The sequence below is a fragment of the Hibiscus syriacus genome, unplaced genomic scaffold (assembly GCF_006381635.1).
Source record: "Hibiscus syriacus cultivar Baekdansim isolate YM2019G1 unplaced genomic scaffold, ASM638163v2 tig00110610_pilon, whole genome shotgun sequence".
Classification (NCBI taxonomy): domain Eukaryota; kingdom Viridiplantae; phylum Streptophyta; class Magnoliopsida; order Malvales; family Malvaceae; genus Hibiscus; species Hibiscus syriacus.
In genome coordinates, this window is record NW_024062800.1 from 2084701 (window position 1) to 2103484 (window position 18784).

General features: G+C 32.0%; 2 protein-coding genes across 2 annotated transcripts; both read right to left on the reverse strand.

Annotated features, from left to right (window-relative positions):
• Nucleotides 1–7032: 7032 nt before the first annotated feature.
• On the reverse strand, nt 7033–9201 carry LOC120135440 (glucan endo-1,3-beta-glucosidase, basic isoform-like). The gene is made up of 2 exons (XM_039151703.1): nt 8985–9201; nt 7033–8076 (listed from the first exon to the last, which is right to left on the reverse strand). The coding sequence occupies exons 1-2, from the start codon at nt 9076–9078 to the stop codon at nt 7127–7129; spliced, it is 1044 nt and encodes a 347-aa protein (XP_039007634.1). The 5' UTR covers nt 9079–9201; the 3' UTR covers nt 7033–7126.
• A 4720-nt stretch (nt 9202–13921) lies between these two features.
• LOC120135617 (glycosyltransferase-like At2g41451) lies at nt 13922–17072 on the reverse strand. The gene is made up of 10 exons (XM_039151866.1): nt 16715–17072; nt 16394–16543; nt 16217–16269; nt 15920–16028; nt 15701–15835; nt 15573–15617; nt 14848–15035; nt 14603–14744; nt 14474–14520; nt 13922–14288 (listed from the first exon to the last, which is right to left on the reverse strand). The coding sequence occupies exons 1-10, from the start codon at nt 17045–17047 to the stop codon at nt 13922–13924; spliced, it is 1569 nt and encodes a 522-aa protein (XP_039007797.1). The 5' UTR covers nt 17048–17072.
• Between the last annotated feature and the right edge of the window lie 1712 nt (nt 17073–18784).

Below are 18784 nucleotides of genomic sequence, written 5' to 3' on the forward strand. Positions count from 1 at the left end.
CTAAGAAATTATTAAAACAAATTCAAACAAAATATTTTCAAAGCGAAGTGCAACTATGATTAATGATTGGTGGACAACGACCTCATCTTGTTCTTCTAGAACGTCTCATTACTCGTCGGATATCTGAGTGCTTAATTGAATTAGACCTGGATCTTCACCCTCATTTTCTCCCCATTTCTCGATCATCTCTCATGTTAGAACTCCAACATCAACAAGTCTTTCTATCTCTTTCATTAATGGTATGCACTTATCAGTGGGATGTCCCAGTTCCCCCATATGGAAATCACAAGCACTACTTGGGTCATAGACGTAAGCAGATGGGTTAGTCCTCATTCTCAAAGGCCTTGGGGTGAGGTATTGACTCTTAATTAAGTGGGGCAACATATTTGAAATTGGCACTTGGAAAATCTTAAGGGTCATACTTTTCCGATACATCTTTTGTGGTCAGTCTCGGGTTACCTCTAATTTAATGACCCTTTTGTGATCTTTCCTAATTTTTTCCCTTTTTTTTCTCCTTCCACCATTAGCGACATTTTGAGATTCGTATCTATTAAATTTGTCTTACATGCCTTATTTTCTTCATTCATTTTATTCTTTTCCTTTTTCATGCCCTTTTTCGTTTCATCCTCATTCAATTCGACTATGTCAACTAAATTCTAGTGACTCCTTTCTAACTGCTTGACTAAAATATATTGATTGTTGGCATCCACTTCTATAACTCCACGAGCAAGAAGGTCTTGAACTTGTCGCTTGAAGTTACCACATATCTCAATAGAGTGTCCTCGGGCTCTGATGAATACTCACAAGAAACTTTCTCATTATACCAACTTGGATAAGGGGATAATATATGTTTAGCTAGACGTAAGTAATCAGTCAAGCTTAAAGCAACTTGGGATATAACTTACTAAATGGAAATAAAGAAAAATTGAATAGAAGATTTTTAGATTTCATTTTCTCTTTACACTCATCATGTTCAACCTGAAGATTTAGTGAAGTGTTATTATGAGATGCAGGAGATTTCAAAGATTGATTTTGAAAGCTCAACTCTTGATTTTGAAGGCCTTGATTCTCTTTCTCCTTAGGTTTATCGTGGAGTTTTGAGCTTCTAGAGAGCTTAGGTTTTCCATCTTTAGTTGAGTGGCTAAAATACCATAATAGTATTCGCATGAACTTTTGATACCCTTCCAATCTGGACGTAAATAAGTATTGGGTCTTGGGGGAATATGCGTTAGAAGGCCACTCTTGAAGAGAAAGGGTAACAAATATTACCCTGGGCTTGGAACAAGTGGAGTTTCTTTTTTTTCTTGTTCTTGTTAGCTCTATTTATTGGCATTTGAATTTCCTCTATACCCCTCTTCTTGGAGTGAAACTCAACTTTTATGTTAGAGGCTTTATCCTCAATTGCCACCTTTCCAAGCATGGACTCTGCCATGCACTCCAGGACCATACATGATTCTTGAAGTTGACTTGGATTACCATGCTCCTCAACAGGCTCTTGATCCTCTTTTGTTATCACTCTGGCCTCACAACCCATATTCATATCCTCATTCAAAGTCTTCTTTTTTTCTTGCACAACAGGATCCTCTAACAACTCCTCCCCATAGATCACAACATTCATTATTTTCATCAACTTGGATCTCTTCTCTATAGATTCATCTTGGAACTTCTTTTCTTCGGCAAACATTTCTTGTTGAGTCCTGACCATTTGTTCTGGGAGTCTCTCGATTTTATTAACATGAACTAATATCTCATTCATGGCTCTTAATATTTCTCTATGTACAACAAGGGAGGCTTCAATTTGCTATCAAAATTTATGTCACATGATCCTCCACGAGTTACTCCCATGTTTTCAAGATTGAATGCATGTAAAAATGCATAATGTAGAGGCGTGAATGGAAAGATGAAAAATGAAAAGCCAAGATGTAAATAACGAACGTAGATGTAAATACAAAATGTAAAATACGAATGAGGTTGATCACAACGATGAATATCGTGGAAAAGTTTCATTGAAGATCAAAGTCTTCACTTTACAAAGTAATCTATTTTACATATATGCTTTCGCTTGGGCGCTTAGTCTAAAGTACACCGATGTTTCGACGTGGATTTCGTCCTTAGAAACTCGGTATCTCAAGTGCTATATGATCCCTTGGAATTATGTAGAGGCTCTATTCAAAATATGGTCTATCTTGGATGATGCCCTTGAGATGCCCTATAATCTTGGAAGTCATTTTATCGATTGAATCTGAGGCTTGATTCTCTTGGCGAGCTTCCGCCTTGCTCTCTTTGAGCTTCTCCTAGCCATCGTTGTATGTTTATGTATGCGACTACTTGATTGAAAACTTGTTTCTCCCTTTAAATTTTTTTTACTTAGACATTCAATTGTGGATCGACGTCTTTGTATTATGTAATGATGTGGTGGAAAAAGGCAAAAGATAATAAACAAAAAAAGAGGAAATGAGTCAGTATAGGCAATGTAACTAATAAAAGTAAAAAAATGATATTTAGGGATGAATTTAGCACCTACCCATTATGGTATCAACCCAACATGGTTTATTGAAATAAGTCCTACCCAAATATGCTTTCTACCCTCATGTATTTGTTCAAGCAAACAAAACCTAGCCACATGCTTTTGTAGTTCTCATGCTCTAATTCGAAACAAATAAATCTGTCATATAACTTTAAAGTAAAGAGAAGAAAGGTTAAAGTACACTTCTCCTTTGTGTATACTTATTTCGGTACTGATTGACGAACAGAGGTTCGACATGGCTCTACCTATGATGACCATTCTAAGGTTCATTATATGTATGGTTTCAACTCCATGGGAAATGGGTTCTTGAATTGTCCTTGATGTTGGTGTCCTCTTGGGCTGCCAAACCCTCGATCCTCACCCATTATAGGCTTCAAGCAGAACGAGTTCAATTCGAGGAGATCCACCTCCTTGTACCCATACGAGGAATTAAATTCCCATGTAGGCACAAGGTGTGTATCTTAGAGGCTAGTAGCTATAGCTCATACGGGGAATAAATTCACCAAAAAAGCAAAGCACTCTCCCTTGCTTAATCGAGACGGAGCTCAAGTATAGAGCTTATATCATGTGATGCGAGTGAAGTGTGTGAGGAGGAGCATACCAACCTTTGACCAAACAAGACGCCCAACATAAAAGAAGCACTTTTGAAAAAAACTCGGTAAATCTGAAAATCAAAAAATTCAAAGATTAGTACAACTATTAATAAATAGTTCGAAAGAATTAACCAATAAACAGTAAAGTAAACTATAAAATAATTTTTTATTTAAGTTTTCTAATATCCAATATCACGATGATGTATAAGAGACTATCGACCTGACTCTCAAGTCCCCAGCGAAATCGCCAAGCTATCAAAACCATTTTTTAACAATATAAAATTTAGTATCGAATTTTATGAAATGACGATGGGTTTTGAAATCAAATAAATTTGGAGTCGTCATCGACCTTTGGGTTAGGTAGGTCAAATAACTAAAAGCGTCTTTAAAACAATTTTAAGAAAATTCATTTTAAAGACAAAAATTAATCTGTGTTAACCAAAGATTCGTTATTAAGAGCTCGGGAGTCTGTTACGCGTAGGGAAGGGTATGCACCCTCATAGCGCACAAAATTAGTACCTAATAGCCCATACTTCATCGTGATAGTGGAAATAAATATGCTGAAATAAAAAATAATCTCACTAATTATTCTATCGCCTATCAATTAATTTATTTAGAACTTTAAAGAATATTTCCTATTTTGAGAAGAGATCATGAGATTTGCACGTCCTCTGATGGGAAAACTATCACATCTATCTCTTCCCTATACGAAAATATTCATTTTATTAATTATTCGGGGTCACATATCAAGCATGAATAAGAATTAAATTCAATCATATGATAAAGACATGCATACGACCATCATTATTTAAAACCATTATTCATTTATTTTTATTAAAATATACTCGATTTATTTTCAAGTTGTTTTCGTTCGAATGTCATATAAATCATACTACCTCGATAGGTCGTACTTTCTATGCCCATTCTACAAAATTCATTCTTGAAAATAGATACAAGTATAAAATAGATGAGATAGTACGAAAAAGTAGATAAAATATAAATGCAAAATACGAAATAATAACAAGTAAACTAAGACTGAAAAGAAAGACAATCAAACTAAATTAAAATCAAGAGTTGGGGACGTTTTTTAAGGGAAGCTAAAATAAAAAAAAATGAAGTTATGGAAACCAAAGCTCAAATATGCAGAGCTCAAATATGCAGGAAATATTTTTTTAAGGGAAAAATGTAATACAATTAGTAAACATGGTGGACACAAAACTATATTCTTAAATTAAAAACAAAGCAAAAAGTTATTGGAGTGTAAATTGAAACAAATAGAGAAATTAAAATTTAAAAATTAAAATTGAAATATTAAAATTGAAATACATTAAGAAAAAGGACTAAAATAAAATGAAAAGAAATGTGATGACAAAACTAAAATTAAATAATATAAAAAATTGATCGAGATAAAAATAAATGAAAACAATGTATTAAAATTTAAAAATAAAATAAAGAAACAAAGCCCCAGTGACTAAAATGGGAAAACACAAGTAAACTAGAGGGGTCAAATCTCAATTCAACCTAAACTTCTAACTAGATTGCATAACAAATAATAAATGGCAAATTGCCACAATCAAGACATAAAATCTGAAACAAAAAAAACGTGAGATCAGTGAGGAAAGTGTAAACACAAGCTAAAGGTAGGAGGATTAAAATATAATTTTCTCAATTTTAATTAGTAATCCAAAGAACAAAAATAAAAGGGAAAATTTTGCATTAAGGACGTGTAAATTCACAACGAAACCAAAATGACCCCGAACCAATGATAAAAATGCGCTTAGAGATGGATGGCTTAAACGCGATTACTCCCTTTTTTTTACACACGTTAAGATGAATGCTAAAGGCTAGGTTTTTTATGATTTCATTTTTTAACTAAACCCTAGAAATATTCATCCACTCCTCTTTCTTTTCATTTTTTATTTATTTTTTAACCAAATGTCGCCTCCTTCTTCTCTATCTGCCGTGAACTGATTCCGGCGAGCACGATTCAAGCGAGACCAAGATAATGAGAACACTCTTTTCTCACTTTTATGTATTTTCTCATAAAAAAAAATGAAAAGAAAATGAAAAAAAAAAACTAGAAATCTAAGAAGGAGAAAGAAACCCTTTTTTTTAAATGTTCTTGTTTGTATTGCTTTCAATTCGGAGAAATATCCTTTTTTTTACACATTTTCGAGAGATTTTTATAGAACCCTCCTGATGATTTCTTACAAAAGCCTTCAAAAACCTTTTACTTGCCCTTTTGATTGTCCTCCTCCTTTTGAATATGAGGCTTGGTCAAATCAGTAGGGGAGGAGCACGATCAAGACAGAGTTGGTGAAGTCTCCATTGCTCCCATTAAATACCCTGATTTTATTTAGATTAGATTTGATCTGATTTTTTACTGTGTTGCTGATGTAATGATGTGAAGCAGTAAAGACGACAGGTTTCATCGGCGGCTGGGAGACTGACAGCGACAACGGTCAAGATTAGCGTTATAGTTAGCTAACTTGTCTTAAAGATGTGGGCTTAGGGTTTTAATTTTGAAATTGAATTTGATTCGTACATGTGTTTTGAGTTTATTGTTGTATTTGGGTTAATGTAAATAATAATATTTTATTTAAATAATAATATTTTATTTAAATAATAATATAATATATAGTCGGGTAAAATATGATGATTACAAAAAGTTTTATGTATTATATATTTTTATGTTTTCTACTAATCTTGTAATATAATTTTATATAATACTTCGTTGTACAACTCATACATGTAGCATGAATAAATTAAAAAAAATGTATCAATTAACACATACTTACAACGATGCAATACATCTCTCGATATCTTAACAATTAACACATACTGACACCGATGTAAGTATGTATATCTCTTTATATCTTACAAATTAACAGATACTTACACAAGTGTAAGTATGTATATCTCTCTCTATATTAACAACACATACTTACATCGATGTAAGTATATACATCTCTCAATTTCTTAGTACTTAAAAATAAACACATAATTATATTGATGTAAGTATGTTTATGTATTTTCAAAGAAATAAAATATATATATATATATATATATATATTAAATTATTTGCGTACAAATTTTATTGAATATATAGATATTAATTAGAGGATATAAAATTTTATTTTCTACGAACTTTCGTGTAAATATTTTGACTTTAATATTAAGAATTTAACTTGTTAACAAATATATCTCAAGGACAATTCGGTAAAACATACATATTTCTTTTCTTATATTCCATCAACCAAGTATTATAATCTTACATTCCTATTAAACAAACCAAACAATGTAATACAATATTCTCAGTAATATGTTAAGTGATGTATCGTTCCGGTAATCCTATTCCCAATGATAATCTTACATCCCGGTAATCTTATTCCCAATGGTAATATTATTTCCAATTTGGTAAGTATTCTTTTAAAGTTTTAAAATATTTTAATAATTTTATATAATAGAAAAAAACATTCAAATTAAAAAAATATGAAAGGACGAAAATGATATTTTTGAAGCTTTAATATATTTAGTATTTTTCTGTTATTTTATTTCTAAACTTTTTTATATTTTAAATTTTGTATAATTATAATTGTTTGTATTGTTTAAGATTGCGGCAAAATTGATAGAGTCTGCAATTATGGAGAATTTAATTGATATAATTTGTAAGTCTTAGAACTAAATATGTAATTATACCAATTAAAATGGACAGTGACTAAATTGCAACTAATCTGTAGCATTAGTGATTAAGTGTCAAATTTTTAGTTTAGTGACCAAAATAGAACATATTCCAATAGTATGGTGACTAATGGTAGTTTACCCTAAATATGATAGAGGAAACCGTTTTATTTCACTTGGAAAAGGGATAAGCAGCACACATTCAAACCTGAAACATTACAATGAATAGGTAAGAAGATATATTTGGCCTATATATTGGCTTCTTCATGACACCTATATGTAGAGGACATGAAAATGGTGTGTGTATATATATATATAGGTTAGTTTAATTGAAACTAATCGAGTATTTTTCCTGTTTGTTTGGGAAAAACAGCCCCCAATGTTTCTCATATGCCGGTTCTTTTTCGTTCTCATCAAACATGGCAAACAAGTAAGCTTCTATAGCCTTTCCGGGTTTCTTCGGAGTCCCTTGTCCCTGATTCACATGGCGAACCAAGTTCGTGTTATAAGTCCTTGCATTATCGACACTCGTGGCCGGTCCACCGTCCGACGGCCAACCGGTTTCGGAAACAACGATATCCAAAGCTCCCCCGCCAGCCTTCTCCAAGGCAGAGTAAAAGGCATCGAGCATCGCATCGAAAAGGTTCTGGTACTCAAGCGAACCATCGGTCACTACCACGGATGGAGCCGTAAAGAGAGCATAGTCAAGACCAACTTGTTCAGGATTATCCTTGTGGCTGAAGTATGTGTAAGTGTTAACAAGTAATGGAGCTTGATTGTCCCTCAAGAAACCAATGACCGGACCAAGAAGTTGTTGGTATTCGGGATGGAGAACGCCATCGGACGGAGGGAAAGATTCTTGAAGAGCAGCGAAAAACGTTGCGGTGGAAACTTTTATCTGGTCCCCGAGGCCTTGTCCGACTACTGCGTTACGAATGTTCTGCATCGCCGGGAAAAGAAATTGAGCAAACGAATCCGAAGGCTTTACTTCGTTCCCGACAGCAATGTATCGGAAATTAACGGTGGTGTATTTCTTGACGTTGTCTTGGACCCATTGATCTGCATTGGCTTGACTGGCGGCAACGTGTTGGAGGTCGGGATTTGGAACATCTAACAGCAGCTTGATGTTGGTGTCACTGAGGGCTTGTAGAGCCTCTCTGTCCGGAGCGTAGAGTCGCATTCGTTGGATGCTTTTTTGCTGATAAAGGGCTACGACTTCTGCTTTAGGTGGCAAGTTTTGAGCCATCATTCCGTAGCAAACGCCAACTTCGGCTCCTGCAATGTATTAATTCCACGTATGCTTAATTTTAAGGTATAATGTAAAAATAATGTTTTTAATTCTTTATTATATAGTTATTTTTGTTTATAGTTTTTTTTCTCTTTTAAAGTAATTTAGCTTTGAATGTTTTATTCTAAAGTAAAAAAATCTTTAATGTTTGATTAAATAATTACTTTCACTCTTATTATTTTTAGAAGCATTTTGATGACAATGCTTTATTTTAGGGCAAAAATATCCTTATTTTGAAGTATTAACCATTTGTTGACAAAATTTTTTTATCCAAAAAGGTATTTTTTTTATTCCAAAATGAAACATTAGGGTCAAAATATTTAAAAAAATAAAACTCAAAGTGACTATTTAATCAAACACCAGAGACATTTTTTTGCATTATGTCTAATTTTAACTTACTTTTTTGAAAACCAAACATATATATAAATATATATGGGATATGATCCAATTACACAACATAAAATTATTTAGTTCTATACATATTTAGGATCATTGGATGAGTAAATATAAATAACTGAAAATAACATTAGGAAATGAGCAAATATATATTCACTAAAAAAACAAAGTAAATCTCAATCGTCTAGTTCATGTTACTCAATGGTCTTAAATATATATAAAATTAAAAAAGTTTTACGTCGTATAGTATGTATATATATATATATATATGACTGTGGTACAAAATGAAATAGATAGTTGAGATTTATTCATTATGTTTATTTAGTGAATATATTATTATTTTTTATTGTTAATCTCAGCAGTCTATTTCTGGTCATCCAACAATTTTAAATCTGTGTAAAATTAAACAAACCAAACTTATGTTAATTTTGATCCTATCCCTTTATATAGATATATAAAAAACACTAACACAGAGAATATTAGGGAATGAAAGAGAGACCTGTGGTCTTGAAGACAGCCATTAGCAACCCAAAAAGCAGAAACAAAGTTGAAGACATGATGGTGGAAGAAGCTTTGGCATTCGCCGTTTCCATGGAGCAAGAAAACAAGCTAAGCTACTTTTAAGGCAATAAATATTTACTAAGTACTCTTTTAAGAAGTGCTGTAATGCCTCAAACACCAATACTTGGCACCCTTTTTATACCAAAATACAACTCGAGATTAATGTTAGGTTTTGGCACGTCTATTACTCCATGGAAATTTATGCTGCAGAAATAAATAAATAAGTCTTGGAGCATTCAAGCCTAGTTGTGCAACTTGTTTACTGGGAGTTTGATTGGAAAAGAAGAGGTTAAGTCAATCTTATTCTCTATTTTCATTCACCAATAATGTACAAGTCAATTTCACATGCATATACTGGTTGCTGGGGTATTTTAATAAGAAAGGAAATAAACGTTTTTTTCAATAATAAAGATATTTAAAAAAAATCATTATTAAGTTTAAATATTTTCTTTCAAAAACTCGTAACGGATTCAACAACTAAAAAATAATGTTTAACATTTCAATACTATTTTCTTTTAATAAAATGAGTACATATTTTTCTTTCTTTTTTCTTAATATATTAAACTAAGTTAATTTCACATGTATTGATAACTTCATCAAATTATTCGCATTTATAGACCACTTTACTGATCATTATAGAAATATCTCTATTTCTCTTAAAATCCCTGGTTTTTCTAATAACAATTTAATTGAGCCTTAAATCTTCATTAAAGTTTTTTAATTGATTTTGAAGATTTTTTTTTAACAATTCTTATGTAAAATAGAAGGGAACGAAATTTTATTCCTAATAAATATATAATTCACGATTGAATAAAATAAGAGGTATCAATTGAAAAATCTTAACTGTCAATTCTTTTGTTGTTATATAATTCTGGTAGAGAATTTTTTTTATAAAACTTATACTTTAACTTGTGTAGGTTAATAAGGTTTACAGTATTATTATCTCGAGAAAATGATTTGATTTGTGTTTCAATATCTGCCATCTTGTTTTAACTAAACTTGTGATAGTTTAATAATAAATTAATGCAATAATCTTATCCAAAAGATTATTATGCAACATTCCCCGACAAAATCCCATGATAAACCCAATATGGAATAAAAAAATTAATATAAAAATATTTTAACAGTGGTTGTTTTTGGGAAAAAATTAATAAAATAATTAAAATTAATATACACATTTTTAATAAAAAGAAATTTACATGAGTTAAAAGGAGAGATTTTATAAATAAAATAAATAAAACATTCGCTAGATCGGGGTCAAGTCGCCCATAACATTTTTCCTTAGGGTCATAGTTGATTTATAACTATTTTAGGTAGTCAAAATACATTTTTATAATTATGGATAAACTACTTATTTTTGTCATTCATCTATTTTTATGTTCCTGTTTAATCATTCAATTATTTTTTTTTCAAAATTATATTTAATGTTATGTTTTTTTTTTCTGTTTATCACTCGTTAAAATATTAACCAAAACAATGATGTATTATAGTATAATAACAATTTTAGTAGTAAAATTTATACATTCTATGTTAGGTTTTAATTCAAAATATTAACGAGAAAGAGTGATGTTTGAAGAAGAAGGACGATGGAAATTTTAAGGTTCGGTCCAAATATTTGATGAGTTACTTCAAATTATGATTCAATTAATAGAATACTTAGATTTTAGAACTAAAATTGTTATTATACCTGAACATATCATCATTTTTGTTAATGTTTTTAACTACAGGTGAACAAAACAAAAATAAAATACAATATTAAATATGATTTTGAGAAAAAAATTGAATGAAACACAAAGATAAATGTGTGATAAGATATATAATTTACTCAAAAAGGCGTATTAACTTGTATTTCTATAATTTAATAGGGACCGAACAATATTTCTATCAATTTAAGGGAGGCCAAATGAAGTTTAACCTTGTATCTTTATAAGTTTGTAGGAACTAAACTATATTTTTTATTAATTTAAGGGGACAATGAAATTTATTTAAATCCTTTATATATATATTTGAGTTAGGATTCATTTACTCCAAGTATAAAACTTTTAGTTGTACACCTGGTGTAATTTAATCATGCCCTTATATATATATATTGATTAATCTAGGATGATTACAAGTAGTAGTATATATATTTTGAAAACTAAACCATTTACAATTAACATTCAAATATTCTACCGTCACTGATGCTTAAACTCAAAATCTTTAAATATAACAATAATGAGATAACTTGAGACATCATATATATATATATATATATATATATATATATAATTAGGGTCAGGGTCCATATCCACCACAAATGACATTTTGTGGATGGAAGTAGTTTAAAGAGGGACCATGAATTGATTACTCCGTAATGGACGCATAGAAAAATGAAAGAGTGTAATGGTATCGTAAGTAGACTTGCAATTACTTTTAGTCCATGTTTGAATATTACAAGAATTGATGATATGTACTATGTAGGGCAGACTTTTATTAAATTATTATCAGCCAATTGCTTTCATGACCCTTTAAACGGGCAAGCTCGGCGGAAATCTTTCCACTTCCATCAAATTAGTCAGTCGCCTCCGCGTCTTGTTGCGGACATGCCAGCTTTGTTTCCTTATGGAGGAAGAAGACTTTAACACGGACAAGACTCTCTGCTCAAACCAAAAGAAATTAATCACCTATAATTACCTTGACTCATTTATTTCCATCAATGTATTCTTATTTCTATAATGATTATAATTAAATATTTTTTCCTTGAATCGTGGAATGTGTTTTTGTATCTGTTGATGCGTTTTTGCAATGTTTTGGCTAAAGGGAAAGCTGAGAGTGCATATCTGTAATATGAATAAGAACAAAAATAGACAAGAACAGGAGCAAGACATAGAAAAAGAGTAATGCAGTTCAGATCGTAAGATCATGCATGTGCCGGATCAAACTTAGTGAAAAGTTTACTATAGAACTACTTATATACAAGATTAGCACTTAAAACTTACAGCAACACTCCAAGAGATGTTTCAGGCCATAGTAGGTGAATCTATGCTCACTATAAAACTAAATGGATAAGAAGCCTAGGTGAGAAAAGATATGGAATTCAAATGTGGTAGGGTTTTGCCATGTCTCAACAATTGAATTGTTGTGACCTTCAACCATTAAATTGATATGCAACATTTCTAAAAGGATGTAAGTTATTTCTAGTGTTACATTCATTGGTAGCTTGTATATAGCCTTTCATTGTGCAATTTCATCTCTTTCCCTATGGCATCATTATAGAAAATTAAGATCAAACTTATCCCTCTAACCAAATTGCAACATCTTTTTCCAAAATAAAATTTTCAAGAAAATTCGATCATCAACTTAAAACTCAATGTTTCGATATTTCATATCAACGTACAATATCTATTGATCAAATCTTATCTTTTATCTTTCACAAATCAACCTCAGCTTATATTTGTTTCTCTAATAAGTCTGGGCCAACAATCATACTCTCGTTCAACTCCGCTCAACACAATGACATCCTATACTTACACCTATATAAAATTGCGAAAGGATTGATCTTAATACTTGACGGAAAATTATTATTATAAGAAAATTCTATCAAAGGTAAGTACTTCTCCCAACTACCATCAAAATTGATAATACAGTGTAAAGTATGTCCTCTAAAACTTAGATAACATGTACTGAATGACCATCTGATTGCAGATGATAAGTCGTAAAAAAATGAGCTTTGTATCTAAAGCTTCTTTCACACTCTTCTAGAATCTTGTTGTATGGATCTCTATATGAAATAATCGATACAAGGATGTCGTGCAAACACACAATCTCAACCATGTACCACTTCGATAATTTTTTTCAAAGAGAAATTATACACACCACCAGAAAATACACAACTTTTTAGAATCGATCATCAATCACCCATATTACATCTTTATTTTTCAGAGTTAATGACAAACCCAAGACGAAGTCTATAATAATCCTTTCCCACTTCTATTATGAAATCCATATCGATTGAAGCAAATTCAATGAACGTTGATTCGCCACTTTCACCTTTTGACATACCAAACACTTGGAAACAAATTTTACATCTCTTTTTATTTCAAGCCACCAATACAACACACGAAAATCACAATTCATCTCACTACTCACTGAGTGCATAACAAACGGGCTATTATGTACCTCATCAAGATAACATGCCTCAAATTCATATCACTGTGCATACACAATCTCTTATGGAAACTCAAGATACCATTCAAATTAAGCCCAAAATCATCACTAAACCAAACCAAACTTACAGCAACACTCCAAGATTAGCACTTAAAACTTACAGCTACACTCCATGAGAATTAACCTAAGTCAAACTTTGGGTTTTGAGATGTTGATCACACTGACGAAAGATTCACAACATTTTGAACTGTTAGTATTAGACAAATAATTGAAGCCTAAATTTTACAACTCATAGTAATGTTATTCATCTCTATGCTGCAATTTTATTTAATTATCTCTTGCTTATATCCTTAATATTATGAGTCATCTCGAAACACAGCAATCAGCCGTTTCTGAATTTTGAATGATAAATCATATATCTATCTGTGAACGAACATGAGCAGCGATGTGTTTCGACTATGATTAACAGTGGCATCCATCCAAAACATATCTATATCAAGATGCAACGATAATCGTCGAACCGAAATCGTGCTCTATGCCTCTTCACTCTGTAATCTACTATCATCTAACCTGAATGTACATCAGCGCTTGGATAATGATCGGGAGTAGCCGAACAAAGCCGAATATGGAAGTGCCTCACTGCAACTGCAAAACCAACTTGTCTCACCTAGTACTGTCAAGTTGTATCATTTAAACTCTTTTCAGAAACAATGGGGCAGGAAGTAATCACTATGAATATAATCTCTCGTTATCATCCGCGACCGGAGGAGGAAGTGGTGGAATTGCTGAATCGCCGGAAAATTCGTCATTGATCTCGAAGATCCTTCTGGCAGTCGCTCGAGACTCGTCGAAACCGATCTTCCCGGAAGAAATGATCCCGGGTTTATCTATTATGCTAGAAGAGTTACTACTCTCAACTGATGATGACTTGTCCCGCAAGAAATAAGTATGTGCCGACTGCACCACAGAAGTAAAAACACCAGATTCCCTAAGTCCTTGAATTATAGCCATGGGAGAATAAATCCGAGTAAAAATTCCCCTCTTCAAAAGCTTGGAGTTCAATGCTTTATTACTCCACACCACATGGTCACGGTACCTAAGTCATAAAAACCATACGAGATATCATGTATTTGTACATCTTCCAACTGAAAGTACCATTCGGAATAGTTCCTCGAAAACACTTTTTTTTACAGTATCATGTACACCAGAAGCTCAATTTGGTTTATATTCGAAACCAAAAACACGAAAACGGAGTATATAAAACGTCACTATAAGAATTACCAGCGAAGCATTTCCTCTTCCGTTGCAGTTGAAGCAATTACGAATGCCTGTATGAAATAAAGAGTATGATAAAACTGTAATAAGCAAATTAATCCCAAAACGCATGTCAGACATCAATTGGGAACTCACAGCTCTATCAAATTGTAACATGAAACATCTTTTAACATCCTCCATTGTAGGCTTGCAGCCACATCGATCACGCCTCGAAGTTAGATCAGAAAACTTGGTGTATGTGTAATGCAGAACAACAGCCTCATCCAATTTGATCTCACTATCATATGTTACATAAAATCAAAGTAGTTATATACCAATTTGATTCAACCACATCAATTTATTTACCAAAAAAAATGAATAGAATAGGAGAAATATCTTACGTTGGTCTCTTCTTGTAGTTATGCCATCTATGTGCACCATTAGGACGAAGATGGTCTTGAACACGAGCAGCTGATTTCCCATTTCCATAGGTCAAAAAGTAGTTTGAATTGCCATGGGTTGCCACTATGTAGTTTCCAAAATACACATCCTTAGGAAGATGATCATAGTTCTTCTTGAACATGGAGACCTATGCAAAGATAAGAATTTAGAATCATAATGCACATATATGATCCTAAGTCCACCAAAAACTACTGACACAGAGTTTCCAATAACATTCCTAAGGTGAACAAAACTCGAGTTGAAATTTTTTTAAATTTGAGTTTATAAAATAATACTAGAATAACTCAAATTTTTTAATAATTAATGGATTGATTTTCATCTTCGTGGTGAGTCTCCCAACTCTATATATCCATATATGTATATTATATATGAAAATAAATATGAAGATATATATATATGGTTATATAAAATCGTTTAGATTAGAATAAAATAATATCAAGACATTGTAAATATTTATAATTTAAATTTAAACAAAAGCTCAAACAACTTGACTCGAATTTTATAAACTCTACTCAAATCGAAAAAAATCTCAAATAAAGTTTGAGTTATAGAATATGTAATACTCACACCTAAACATTCCCATCAAACAAATAGTAGTCATATTGCTATAAACCTAGACAAAGCAAAGCATGAGATGATGAGAAACAAATAGAGAACATCTTACCTCAGTAAATGGTTCCTTTATATCATCCCTCTCAACAATGCTTTCCTGAAAATTTTACATGATATAATCACACTACTATGACAGCAACAATGAAAGAAGGAAATAAAGATGGAGGAAAATCCCCTTACATAATTTGAGAAGACAACTGTATCAACATCTGCAGGTACATCTGCCAGCGATTGTCTGACAGAGTACTCACGAGCACCCGCAGGATGTATAAGCTCATCAGTATCAAGATGAATAATCCAATCCATGCCAGCATCCTATAAATTAATGAAGCAAAATAACAGTAAGGCAAAGAGTTAAACCTTATGGATTATGGCAGAGATAAAAATACAATAGCATACCCTAGCCATTACAATAGCCACTTCCATGTTAAGCGATTGCTTCACAAACAGCTCGTAATTACATGGCTTATAGAAGAATTTTGCCAGCCATGTCTCATTCCAGATCCGACTACAATAAAAAACAATATCAGATCAGACATTTAAGACAGATAACAGGTACCTTTTCGGGCAATGATCATTCATTATTAAATAGTTAAGAATGTTTTGTATTCACCACTAATCAAAAAAAAATTGAAATGAAGTATTAAAAAAGAAAATGAGACCTATTAATAATATTAAATCAGATAATGTACAGACCTATTAGCTTGTTGTTCCTCTAATTCTTTTGTTCGGTATATCACTTTAACTCCCTGAGAAGAATGCGTTTTGCACATGGCAACAGAAACAGGATGAAATGAAGGATGAAATAAACAGTAGAACCAAATGAGATAGGTTTTGCAAACGAAAACGAGGAACAAATGATTTATACTCAACTGGAATGGATTCTAGGACTTTTGATACCATGGGAGAGGCAGCCTTCCCTTCAACAAAAAGAGAGAAACCTGAAGCTCCAATAACCTTGTGATAAAAGATCCATGGTATTATCTGTTCTAAGCCTGCAGAAGTACTTGAAACAATACATATCTAGCATGCACCAAAACCACCCAAAATTTTTTTGTAAGAAATAGCACCATAATATATTTAAAAAAAATAAAATCACATGGATTTAAATTGCAATCGCGACATTCTTAATAGCATAATGCTATTTAAATCCTTGATCATATGATAAGAATAGGCATTAGCATGCAGCAAAACCTTAGGCCTGAGATCGGACCCGAAGTCGAAACTCCAATCCTTGAAATAAGGGAACACCGGGGTCCTGCTCTGACCCAAAAAATTGACGCATTCAGAGGCGGAGCGGCGACCAGAGCGGGAGTCTGATCTCTGATGGGGCATCGTGGGGAAGTGGAAAGGGTCGGGAGACAAAGGAATGGGGTCGTTGAGATCGCCACGCCATTGGAGAACAAAAGCGAAGAAGGCGAGGGTTAATGGGAGGAGGGTCAAGAGCAAGAGAAGACGAAGATGGAAACCACGATGAGAAGAAAATATGGAAGTGGACGTGAAGGACGCATTGGGTCTTAAAGCCATGAGAATGAGATTTACATGCAGAGATCGAAGACGAAGATATATATATATATATATGTATGTATGTATATAAGTAGGAAGAAAGAAATTGATTTGAAACTGGAGAGAAAATTGAGAAACAAATGAGAAAATGGCAAAGCAAAAGCGAATGAGCAGATCAGGTTTTGTCCTTTTGGCGTTGTGATTGCCGCTCCAAGTTCGACCTTCTTCGGTTTCTTTACGTTCTTTTTATCACTTTTATTTTTACGTTCTTATAACCATATTAATTAACGATTGCAATAGTTATTGCTTGTGATATTAAATAAATAAATAATAAAAAGACAAAACAAAAACGATGTTGTAAAACAAACTAGAATCACTGTTTTTTAACTGTCATGTCCGTCTTAATATTTCATTGTACCTAGGCGATTCCCACTATTTTGATAATTAAATATCACAACTTTTAAAATTCAATGTTTTGAAATTTCAATTTAATTTAAAAATAAGAAAGGTGTAATTTCAAATAGATATCAGATATAAATTCTTATTTGATTAAATAATTTTTAATATTTAAGATTTACAAATAAAAATAAAATACTCAACTTTCAATGTAAATAAAGATAAATGATATTTTGTCGATTCGAGAATTTATCTTTTATAATTTTATATATAATAGATGTTTATGTTTGATGTCTATATGATATTACATGTTTACATTTAATTCATTAAATTGTATACTTTTATGTTATACCACCATAGAAGAAAATTCTATGAAGAACATTATAACTCTTTTGATAAAGAAATTCGGAATATCATACTTACCGAGTGGAACATTCAGAAATTTTCTATAGATAACATGTAACTCCATAGTCACTTATATAGTGATATAAGTATGCTAACAAGTATAATTAAGAAACAATCATTAATACATCACAAATCATAGCACACATGCATATGTTATGTGTAATTCGACATTACCATAGCTCACAAGATTCACACCTCTTTAACATTTGACATTGATTCTTCAGATGAAACATGTATCACACATGAATAAAAAAATGTGTGTCAAATGACCTACACTACTAACTAAATCGGGTGAGTCCTAGATCATACATAAAAATATACATCTAATGATCCACAGTACTAACTAAATCGGGTGAGACCTAGATCATACATAAAAATGTATATCTAATGACCCACACTACTAACTAAATCGGGTGAGACCTAGATCATACATCCATCAAGAATGTACAATCAACTAGTCTACTCATGTATAGTGATACGGGTGAAATCTAGGTCATATAACATTAAAACATCATCAAATTAGCATTTCAACTACCATCGCACCATATTTGGGATATCTAGATATTCTTCACACAAGACTAGATGTTGTACATAAGTAAGTCTAGTATCTTTGATGTTTGTCAAGTATCAAATAAAGATATAAGTCTTACGAAATCTCACGTCATAATATTCTTAGGCTTATAAAACACATTCAATCAAGTTATCGCTTTAAAACTTTGTATTATCTGGTTACTACATTTCTAGACTCCTTACTTGAGTCTCCTATCATAGAAAAGTTCAATAGCTTTTTCATTTTTGATGGTATCTATATCTACCCTTAAGTATCGATACTTGACCTTGAGGTATTAGTACTGTCCTTAAATACCGATATCAAAAATGGACTCGATGTTCAAATAATTACCCCTAGTATTGATATCCTGACACAAGTATTGATACTCTCTTCAAATGTATCGAAGT